This window comes from Sebastes fasciatus, chromosome 19 (assembly GCF_043250625.1).
Source record: "Sebastes fasciatus isolate fSebFas1 chromosome 19, fSebFas1.pri, whole genome shotgun sequence".
In the NCBI taxonomy this organism is placed as follows: Eukaryota; Metazoa; Chordata; class Actinopteri; order Perciformes; family Sebastidae; genus Sebastes; species Sebastes fasciatus.
The window spans coordinates 12,390,080-12,402,300 of NC_133813.1; the positions used below are offsets into that span (position 1 = coordinate 12,390,080).

Below are 12,221 nucleotides of genomic sequence, written 5' to 3' on the forward strand. Positions count from 1 at the left end.
GCCGCAAAACAAAGGATGTACGAAAGATTAGACAGTAGTGATTGTGCACTAGGCAGCTAAACGATAGCTTTTTGCTAATGTCATTCATTGACAATGCTATCATTTGCACCCACGTTTCTGTGTGTAATGCTTTTCATTGGATGACGAATATAAAAAATGCATACGAAAAATACAGACTTGTTGTGTGCTTTTTTGCGGAGCAATATTCACGTTCTGTATGAAAGTACTCATGATGAAAATAACCGTTTGAAAAAATATATTGAAGTGTGACTTAATTACACACACAAAAACTCCCCCGCTGTGTAAAGGCCTTAATTGTCTAGCTCATGATAACCACACTAAATATGAACATGTGCAGGTGTTACCCCACACAGCATACTTTACCACTTTACAATACAACACAGTAACCTTGCAGTCAAAAATGATTTGGTACTGTAATATCATTATAGTGAGTATCTGGCCTCTGCTCTGCTGTAATTTGCCTCATGCTGCTTTCAAAATGATTTTATATTAAAAAAAAGAGAGATCGTCAGACCTCTGTCTGCATGTTCTGCTAATTAGCATTCAACTTAATATGAGTCTCTTGTGTAGCTTTGTGACTGTGGCTCCCTGTAGTCGCTGCCTGGAGTGCTGGTACATTAACTGCAATTATTGGAAAATGTTTTGTAATGTGGCATGAAGTAAAAAAGTCTCAAAAGTCATGCCAAAAAAGGATTTATCTTCATTATCTGGTGACTCTGGGAATCTGAGTTCCAGGTCATTTGCAGGGGCAGTGAAGCCTGAGGCGTGAAGGTTGTCGGCAGTGTCACTCAGAATTAATCCACCTTTTGCTGCCCACGGAATGCTTACTGTCCCACTGCGGGGACGCAGCAGCCATACTCACGCCGGTCCAGTGGGAAAAGGCTTATTCTAATAGGGTGAACACGTTTATGTAAATTTCACAGCTGAAGGGAGGCTGCAGGCCTGTAAAAGCCTGTTAGAAGCAAGAGCCTGTGATAGGAGAGCTTCATCAAATTGGTATTCGATGCGAGGCTGTCTGGTGTTTCGAACAATTTCTCACCCGCCTCACACACTCACTCAAAAATATAAGAGGACAAACCTGCTGTCATCCGTCTTGCTCCTTTCACTGCCAGAGCTGGCTGGGCTGCTCTCACACATGGGGCCAACATGACTTATACTGTAACCAAAGGACAGAAAAGTACATGTTAGATAGTAGGCTACAACAATGAAAGGACAAGGCATTTCCTTGCTCTGAAAAAAGGGAACAAGGGAATTTATAAAAAAAAATAATTGGAAAATGCACCCTAAATTATTTCACCATTCAAACTTTTTGGATAAGGGAGGATTTTGACTGGGATATGAGGACATTTTCTGATCCATGTCTACAATTCCTACAGTCAAATAAAACTCATTTGGATGGCATGTTGGTGAGCCCACAGAGTTAGTCAGTATTTTATTATATTTAGACAAACCCATGTGGTAGGAAGAGACAGACAAGCCGCCACTTGTAAAACCGTGTATAACACTGTTATGTTTGTAAAGGTTTATAGTTTCAAGGATATTTCTATGTGCTTTTGCCAAGAAATATGTCCAAGAGATCCTGTAGAACTGATTTATGTGTTGAAAATGTAGTCGTCAGATGGCAAAACCAATCAACAAAATTTAATCCAGTTTTAACAGACGGCAAGAAGTCTTTTCTGGACTGTGCTGTTATCAGCTGCTCCGACAGTAAACTTCCACTTTGAAAAATTGGAAAGAAAAAGTCACAAGTCTCTGCTCCAAAAAAAAATGATTTACTTTCTATAAATCTCCATCAAATCCTCATGTTTCGATCGCATTCTGAGTGGCATGCCGAAGAGGGATGGACCAGGAAGCACACAGTAGTAGAGACAGAGTGATGTCTACTGCCACCCTGCTGAGCTCTTGCTTCTCTTGTAGCTTGGCGCTTCTTTACATTTCTTGGCCGAAATTCCACTCTAACAGTATGTGTTTCTGCTTTGTATTAAATTGTGTAGTTTTTCTAATTACAATTAAAGAAATCACAAGAATTCCTTCCTTTTATTTCCAGACTATGGAGATTGGATAGAAGAGGTATACGTTAGCATTATTCCTCATAACCAGTTTCTGTCGTAACAATGTGTTCAGTTCCACTCTGCCACTGCAAAATGCAGAACTTGAGGCTACAAAACAGCAGTCCACAAACCAAAGGGTGACGCCACAGTGACTACGTCCACTTCTTATATACAGTCTATGCAATAGAATAAATCTCATTTGGGTATAAAGAATAAAACAAACACTCTGTGGGTCTCCCATTCATTAGCTGCGTCCAAAATCACACACTTCTTGAGAGCCTCCTTGCCGGTTGGTGATGCGTAACCATGGTAACCCGTACCAACCTTATGTTACCAAATGATGATTTCTGAGATTCATAAAGTTTGTACTCATTTAAAAACTATATTACGCCTCTAGTAAAGTGGAATCTTACACTCACACTTAAATCGAAGCCTTATTTACATTACAGAGCTGTCTGCCATTGTCTGTTATGAATGTTGTCGTTACTACTACGTAGTGTCAGTGTTTGCATACTGTAATATTTCACCAGAAATAGTATGCAATTCGCATACTATTGGTTTCATAGTAAGGTTTTCAACATATTAAAAAATCTCACATACTGTTTTAACATACTAAATAGCATGTTAGCATGGAATTTCGGATGCAACCATTGTCTATGGGGCAGCTCCAGACATTATACTTGATGACATCACAAGTTTGAGACTTACTTTACTGGTTTCTGATCTTGAGAAAGAGTAGCACAAGTTCACACATGCTGATTCCCCTTTAAGTTAATATTGTATGTTAAACTACTGTTTCCAAAGTCAACAAAGAACTTTCACACTCAATGTAAATTCTTTTTGGAGTGGATTATCTTTTTTGATGCCAAATTCAATAGGTTATATAACAAATATGGAGCAAGACAATGCCACTTTTCACTACATTTCAGCTACCGAATGGCACCTTGAAAAAACTCCTTTTCACTCTCACACTGTAGCTTGTGAAGGTCTATAATGCAGCGATCAAAGGGAGCCAAGTTTTCTGACTCATTTGATTTTTATTTGCTTTTCAATGAGTTCGAATGAGGTTGCATTTTAGCGTCATGCGTGGACCTGATGTTCACAGCGAACACTCGCACCCCTTTGGTCCGCAGTGTCCTCTTACATTAGTAAGTGAGGCTTTTAAAGCAAAGCTCCCCTAAAGCGAACAAAAGGCTCTCTTTTGATCCCTACAATTAGAGGCCAGCCTGAATCTTATCCATGCCTCCGTATAACAAGACCTAATCCTATGAAGGGCTTCTTGCTCATTAAACTTCATTCAAGGATGCATGCGTCTGTAATTGCTGTATGTTCGGAAAGAGTTCCAGTTTGCCGTTAAGAGGGTTCTTTTTTCTTTTCTTTTTTTTTTTTAGAGCGATGGTTAAATTACGAACGAAATCTAAGTTGAGGGGTTGTCTGAGAATACTTGAGGATTGCTGAGTGCTCGAGGGTGTTGAAGTGAGGAAAAGGAGACAAGCCATGCAGTGCTGAGTCACACTCACCCACAATTCATAGGAGAGCAGAGTCCCATGAGTCTGTGGGGAATGCCGCATGTTGAATAGGTGAGAGGGATGAAATGGTACAGCATAGGAAGATTTGACAGCACAAGAAGGTTATAAGCAGTAACAAGCACATGCACACATACAGTTAACACACACCCCAGTGATGGAAAGTACATTATTCCAGTAAAATCTGAGGTACTTGCACTTTCCATTTTAATGCTACCTCATACTTGTACTCCACTGCATTCCAAAGGGAAACATTTTATCATTTACTTTACAAATGCATTAGTAATAATAAGCAGTAATAATATTACCGGCTGTTCTCATACATCATTCATAGCTATAAATGCCAGGCTTCCGTCAAGGAGACCGGTATCCATGTCCCGTGTGAAACCAGAAGTCAACGTTGATTTATTTGTCGTCACGTAACTTCCGTACTTTTTTTATTTAACCCAAAGGTTGACTTGTTTATCACGTAACGTCCATCCTTATGTGACGTCACTTCCGTAGTATTCTAACCCAAATGTTGACTTATTTGTCACGTAACCTACGTACTAAAGTAACGCCCCTTCCATAGTTATTTTAACCCAAAGATTGACTTATTTGTCACTTAACTTCCGTACTTAAGTGGCGCCACTTCCATAGTTATTTTAAGCCAAACCACGATCTTTTCCTAAACCTAACCAAGTTGTAGGCATGTAACAAGCGGAAATTGACATGTGTTGCTGGACATTAGTCACGTATTTCTGGACAATCGTAGGAAAACGCACAAAAAATGAGGAATAACTTTTCGTAACATATCATACGAGCTGTTGTATGAGGATACGTTGAATAGTAACTTTACTCCCTCTCTAATGGGGTCATTCTGCATAATGAGTACTTTTAATTTTGATGCTTGAGTAAATTTTTCGGATAAGTACTTTAATTTAATGCAAGACTTTCACTTGTAATGGAGTACTTCCACATTGTGGTATGGCTATATTTACATGAGATCTGAATACTTTCTAGACCACTAACACACACATCCATACACAAACACACAGTGGTTACAAACAAAAGTGGCCCCAGAGTCAATCAGAGCTGATTTTCATTTGACTATTACGCCGATGAGGTCTGTCCGTGAGTATATACTGATAAAGGAACAGTAATAAGTTTTTTGTTTTTTTAAATATCCCATATATTTGTGTAATATTGAGTGTGATTCCTTGTTGCATTTTATGCCATAAATAATAGAGACAGCAAGGGATGGACACCATAAAAACAACAGCTTTACAATGCAATCCAATACATTAATCATCCAGCAAAGGCTGCTCTTTTGAAGGTTATGATGTTCAATTTCTGTTAAGACTACATCTGAGAGGTGTTGATTAAACTCTCCGGTCATTTTCCGAGGCTGTACATTGCGGTGGAGTTGCACCGGATTGCGTTATATTGTGAAATGTATCTAATATTTTGTCTCTCCTTTGATCCAGTATGAACAAAAAGCTTCACAAAGGTAGTATTTATTGCAGGGTTGTTGTATTGGATTGCCCTATGTTCGTTATTGTGTCCAGACCCTGTAGCCATTTCAGGGGCGGAACCTTCATTTGATCTGAGCCAAACAAAGCGCAAAAAGCTCTCTACTGAGTCTCCTTCAAGCGTCTTCAAAAGAACACAGTTCAAGTGAGTTCCAAGCAAAAGCAGCTTCAGCAATCTAATACGTGACAATTTATTAATAGCAGGAATTCAGTCATACTCTGACGGGTAACTAAGTGCCTGCTAACAACATGAGTGGCAGCACAGAATGCATTATTGAATTAAACGCATCAGTTTAGTGCCTTTAATATGAGAGTAGGAGCTGGCTACATTTACTTTAAAATGTTTACTTTTCATGTAGACATGATTTTTATGTTTGATTTGGCTCATCGCAAGTCCCTTTTGCAATTTCTCTGTGCTGGTGTGAGCATTTATTGCATTCTGCAGTCGAAAACCATCCATTCTCCAGTGATCTGTTTCAGCTGAGAGCTCCTCTGCAGAAGGACAGAGAAACAACACTGTTATGCCCCGATGTCTTGTTACAGTGCGGAGCGAGAAGGAGGTAAACAAAAAGTCCAGTTTGTGCTGCATGACCTTGGGGAAATTGTAGTCAAAGCAGACACTTGAGAGGTTTGATTCGGCACACCAGCCAGAGGACGTGAATGTAAATAATAAATGTGACCAGTGCAAAAACTGAAGGACACGGTTGCTGAGTATTTATCATTTTTTTTGATTTATGGATATTACCTTCCCTTTTGACATCTTGGAAGCAAAGAGTGATGCAAATGGGTGTAATCAACAAATGGTGCATTGGTATAAGAATGCCTTTGTTATCTTTTTTAAAATTGTCCTCCTCCATCTCTAAAGCTAACATAAACATTACTGTTTTGCACAGAAGAACAGCAACATCAACAGCTGTAGCAATTGAGCCCTGCGACCTTGTGAGGTTTCCCTTATGGGGTTTACTTTATTGTGGTGAAATTCCAAAAGCTACTGTATGGAGGCCTCATTGACAGACGGTACACATTACCCTCAAATACATTAGTTGATTAGTTCAGGTTGTGATTTAAGGCCTTTCTCCCTAAAGAGAATTTGCCAGTGTAGATAAACAAAATAAATGGCGGGCTGACGCATTAACATTCCGTCTTAGCAATACGATAATTAAACTTCAGACAGTAAAGCTTTCTTTGTACTCGCGCGCAACACCGTGGCGCGGGCCTCCGTAGATGGCACGAGTGCTACGAGCATGCACAGAGGCATTCTATGCTCAGCGCGTTGTTCGTTGCAGTATGCTCCGAAACGCCAGGAGGCGTAGAAACAAAATAGTCTGTGGATAACCAAGACATCAACGTGTGATACCAGAAAGGAAAGTAGGCTGCCTGGCAACAGTAAACACAGATGTACCGCCAAAAATTGCATGCCGTAATTTTCTGGCACGCGCACCTCACGTCAGCTTCACTACGGCGACCATAAACCCTGCTTAACTGTTTGTTTTTTTTGGGGGGGGGGGCAGCGGAAACATGTTGTCAACGCAACATTGACATATCATCACCTTTTAAGTTGAAAGAGTCATGTTTCTTTCCACCTGATGAATGTAGGTCCAACATCCACTCTCTTTCAGCTTTGGTTTTGGTTTGCACTAACTCCTGAAGGAAATAATCTGGCTCTTCAGCTGCTAAATACTCCACCATGTTCACCAGCTAGTTACTGACTGTGTCTGTCTATGCTATGACATTGGTGAGACTGAACAAAAACTACGAGTGATCCCTTTCACATTGTCACATTAATTATTCATTTGTCTATTTATATCTTTGGTATTAGTGGTAGTAGTTTCTTGGAAGTATTAATAGTAGCCTATTGTTTTAAAATACAGCAATGAATGTAAATGCAGATGCATGCAAAATGTGATACAAATGCAGCTTTGAGAAAGACTATTGACTGATGCTGAAAACACACAAGACTGACTCAACTGATTTCATTATTTGATATATTGGACAAGTAAAGAAGTGTGTCATCCGCAAAGCAATCAAAATGGACGCTGTTAGTGCGGATTATGTCGACCAGAGGAAGAATATGTAATGAGGAAAGAACACAGCTTGTTATCTTGTCTTCTTTCTGACCGTCTCTTCTCCCTAAGCAGCAAAACCTTTTTTCCCTCTGCCAGCTGCAGTTTGCATACAGATGAGATCCTTACTCCCCAAACTCCTGCCAGACTTGAACATAGACATGTGCCTTTCATCTAAGTCTAGACATTGAATACCTTTGCTTTCTCTAAATGTTCAAACTAATGTTCCATACAACTGCATTTTACTATGTATTGTTGGGGACCCTCTTCTGGTGAACTCACCTCACATTGCAAGACTGCGAGTCTTTATTGAGCTTGTGGAACCAGGACTGCTGGGCCTGGCGGCATTCAGCTCTTGTGATCACACCGTCTTCGTCCAGGTCCACACCCAGGAACACCGACCGTGCGTTGTTTCTCTCCTTGGCAGTCAACAGACGCACCATTGAGTTCTGGAAAAGAATAAAATCAAAACACTGTTTGTGATTGATGATTCCCTTCCCCTTTCACGCTTTTGACGGCTGTAATTTAGGGGCCTGTAAAAGGTATTTTAAGGCAGATTTCTTTGGCCTCAATCCCATCAATCACATTAGAGCTGTCTGACATAATCTGCTCGCGCTGCTTTACTCCGTGCTTCTCCGCAGCGCAAATTTAATCTCCCGAGCCAAAAACAGAGCAGAAATATTTAAACTGTTGTGATGTGACAATAAAAATGAGTAACTCAGGCAGGTGGATGTAAGCCAACATTTCTGTAGTATTTGCCCCTGAGCCTTACTATCAAACTAACGTCAACATAAAGTAGTCTTTGACCTGTATTCCTGCATTCTCTACAAGGCTGTCCGTGGGATGGTATACCTTTGCCAGACACCTCACACGCCAACTATGTTTGAAGAACGATCTCTGCCACAGTAAATGAAAGAATGTAAACACCATTAATTTGGCTGACTGACTGCAAGACAATAGTGTCTTTTTGGGGAATGCGACAAGGCAAACCTTCTCATCACTCTATATACTGTGGTTGCTCTATGTCACAAAGAGAATGAAAGAATGTAAACACAGTTATCTTGAGTTATACCATGGCCACGGATAATTCTGCACTCTGACTGGTTGGAAGGTGTGGATTAATTTAGGGGAATGAAAAACGACCAGAGAGACAACCAAAGGGACAGTCTGTGTGTCTATGTGTGTGTGTCTGTATGTGTGTGTGAGAGAGAGATAGAGAGAGAGACAGAGAGAGAGCTACATAATGTTATCTCTGCTGGAAAGAAGGTTTTAATGTGCTATTCTCTTTTGTTGTAGGTTGAGTATGGTCACGAACCTCTTCCTGTTTAGCTCGATGTTTCCTAGCAACGCAAATGCTAGATATTCTGGGGCTCATGAACTGTATTTCATGGGCTGTGTCCAAAATTCCACACTAACATGCTGTTTAATACGCTAAATTAGTATGTGAGATATTTTTGTATGTCCGAAACCTTAGTATGAAACCAATAGTATGCAAATTGTAGACTGTTTCTGGATGAAGCCATGGTGTTTAAAACAGAAAAGAGAGATTCAAATTAGTTCTATAAGTAAACCCTTGTTAGTAAAATTACCAAAATGTATGCCTCTCCATCCCCGAATAGCTGAGAGAGTGCAGGGGCATAGGTTTTTTTTGTTGAATATATGTCTGCATGACTCATTGATCATTTATCTGACTGAGCTTTGTGCAAGTTAGATGTACGGCCCCGACCGTGGCTCCGAAATATCAGTAGCCTAATTGTGCTGTGTATTGATAAAGCCATGGTGCTGTCCGTGGTGCTGAAGTAGCAGGCGGATTTGTAATTGGGACTTTTTCTCTGAGTCCCACCTCTCTGTCAGTTACGTCTTTGATATATAATATTCTCTAAACTATATGGTGGTGATGCTTTACGCCGGATGATTCTCTATTGTGCCTAATAACGCCCCCAAATCCCAACAATTCCTCCTAGATTACTCTGGCTGCATTGCTGTACAATACCAGTGATGAGGAAATTTGGGGATTGTAAAGGCACCATTGGATGTTGTAGCAAATTCAGGAAGTTAATAAACTGTCTATAATTATGTTTTGTATATATCTAACTTGTTTCCTCATTCTAATACGTTACCTCTGTGCGAAACTTCCTCAACACTGCGAGAGACTCAAAGTAAAGGAAGTCCGACCATTCAATGTGACCCTTCTTCTCAGGATCAAGCGCCGCAAACTGGGCCAGGACTTCCTCCTCTTGCTCATCAGTCAGGTCCTTGTCGAACTGCTGCTTGGATGCAAAGTGGCGGTACTGCAGCAGCTCATCTGACACCAGGCATGACTCTACAGTAGCAAGGAACAATTCATCACATCAGACCTAATTAGTCACCGAGCAGTCTTCCAGATGTAATTAACTTATTGTGACTCATTCTTTGCAACCACCTCCCACTGTGTGTCCTCCATCCAAGCGGCGGAATAATACCACACATTTGGAAGTAGACAGTGGGGACGGCAAATAATGTAATAATTCTGACTGATACAATTTGAAAAAATCAAGGAAACAAAAGTGTGTACACATTACACAAAATGTGTTTGATGCTATTGTCAGTTATGTATGTAAAACTGTCGGGCAAGCACAAGAGGTAGTACTGGTACCTGTCTCCGGATTATGGTGGCTTATTTATTTAACCTTTATTTAACAAGGAACTCCCTTGAGATAAAAATCTCTTTTTCGAGTGTGCTCTCTGTCTTGATTAACAATTACATATTGTACACACTTTTTTCTTATTATAATTCCCTCTCATTTTGAGTTTGGGATATCTTTTGTGTGATATCTTCATATGTTTAATGAAGAAAGAACAAACATGGGAAATTAGACTAATTGGGCCAATGGAAATATAAAAACAGGAGTCTACAGCCAACATTGCTATCCCTAAAAAATATATGAAACATTCTGTAACTGTCAAATGTTTAATGAAATGGATCAAATCACCCACCTCCTGCCACACTTGAACAAAAATGTATTTTTCTAACCTTGAGTCGGTGACTCACCTGGGATGATCTTGCACTGCTTGAAGGTCTCCATGAGGCTGTACATCTCTTCCTCTGTTAGGAGTAGATTCAGATTATCCTGCAGAGACGGATGAGGTGAGGGCAGACAATTACACTTAATAAGAAATATAAGTGATGCTCACACGGTTTCTTTTATACTGGGCTCTAATTATATGTGTTGGTCATGTATGGTTTTCTTTGTTTTCTTTGTTCCTTTTTCCCTGATGATGGGCCTTGAGGCTAAACAAAAAAAAAAAAAAAAAAATTGTGGAAGATTTGTGTATGAATTTGAAATTTGAAATTTGAAATTTATATATGTTTGAAAATTTGAGTGTTATTAGTGTAACACAAATGTGATGTTGTATATAGTATGTATGTGATAAATTAATGTACATGATTTCGGACCCCAGGAAGACTAGCTGGTGCCATTGGTATCAGCTAATGGGGATCCTTTTTAAATAAATAAATAAATAAATATGGCTTTAGTCCCACATGGGCCTCCTGTAATTAGCCACAAGCATACAAAGTATTCGATAGATTGAATCCATCTCAGCAACTACTCTGTTTCCCAGGTGACTCACATGATGTGCTGTTCTCTCACTCTTTTCATAATTGTATCATTAGTAAAACAAAGCCAGAAAGAAAAGAGAGATTGTGGTTAATTTCAATTAAGACATTTCCTGTAATTGCATGAGTGCCATGAGGCTTGAAATTTCACAAAACTTTTAAGTGCAAAATATGTCATGTATTTTTCTAGAACATGGTAGTACATCACATCATGGGGCAGAGCTTAATTAAATGTGAGCATCTGCTTAAAACCCTTGTCAGGCAGCAACCTCTAGTTCTGAAATAATGAAGCCAATGCGGAAGTGCCTTAAACTTGCATTATTTCTAATGGCCAGCAGGGGGCGACTCCTCTGGTTGCAAAAAGAAGTCTGATTGTATAGAAGTCTATGAGGAAATGACCCTACTTCACACTTGATTTATTACCTCAGTAACATTGTAAACATGAGTTTATGGTCTCAATCTCTAGTTTCAAGTCTTCTTCAATACAGCATGATGTTCATAAATTTTAGTAAATTATGGTCCCATTTAGAGACAAATAGACCATAAATCAGGGGATGCTTTAGGGCGTTGCTACCTTGTGATTGACAGGTCACTACCACAGCGTTGTCCGGTCTGGGAAAGTTAATTGTAACATTTTGTTCACCTAAAAAATGTATATTCAGCTTTCAGTTGTACTTGGCTCCACCCTCTCGTGTCACTTCTAGTTGCAAAAAAACAAGATGGTGACAGGCCAAAAAGCCAAACTCGAGGCTTCAAAACCAAGCCCCCAGGAAGAGCGGCAGGCTTTGAAGCAAATTTCACAAAGTCGCCGTCACGTGATGCCATTGGGCCCAAAGAGACTTTTTCCCATAGACTTACATTGGGAAAGAGACGTCTGTAACTCGGCGGATAATTTTTTTGAGGTGAATCAACTACCCAGTACGAACACTTGAATAGCCCTTATTTAAATCATGAGGTCCTAATATTTGAAAAATGCACTAATAGCTGAATCCTCTGTTCATGTGAATGAGACCCAGACCAAGGCTGGACCGCAGCTGGGAGGCGCGGTTATGGAACGCTACTGCGCCTGCTCTATATGGGCCCAATGGAAACAGAAGATCGTCGAAAGATCTGGGTACTTCATCACTTCGCTATTTAATCAGAGTTATGGAAAATGAACATGATGTAAGATGTGTGTACAGTGATATATACATTTATTCCCAGGCATTAGCAAATCCACATGCAAGGAAAAAACACATGAGACACTGATTTATATTTGTGTACTATTTGTACATTATTTATCAGATAAGTGGCGTGATGGAACTTTAATGATCCCTTTGGGATTACTGGGGTAAATCAATTCCAGTTTGTTTACATAGGCCTTAATCACTGTTACAATCTGTCAGGGCTTCATAAAATCCACATTATGAAATCCAAATGAAAATGTGCAACCGCCCACCCTTAAAAAACAA

General features: G+C 39.8%; 1 protein-coding gene across 2 annotated transcripts in view; it reads right to left on the reverse strand.

Annotated features, from left to right (window-relative positions):
* Positions 1 to 12,221, reverse strand: part of phf24 (PHD finger protein 24) — a 38,957-nt gene that overhangs the window by 2,063 nt on the left and 24,673 nt on the right. Inside the window, exons 4-8 of one of the 2 annotated variants that reach the window (XM_074617900.1) lie at positions 10,204 to 10,282; positions 9,293 to 9,495; positions 7,455 to 7,621; positions 3,593 to 3,625; positions 1,100 to 1,177 (exon numbers count right to left, since the gene is read on the reverse strand). In XM_074617900.1, the coding sequence (XP_074474001.1) occupies positions 1,100 to 1,177; positions 3,593 to 3,625; positions 7,455 to 7,621; positions 9,293 to 9,495; positions 10,204 to 10,282 (560 nt within the window). The remainder of the gene's footprint in view (positions 1 to 1,099; positions 1,178 to 3,592; positions 3,626 to 7,454; positions 7,622 to 9,292; positions 9,496 to 10,203; positions 10,283 to 12,221) is intronic. The other variant, XM_074617902.1, reaches the window with a different exon arrangement.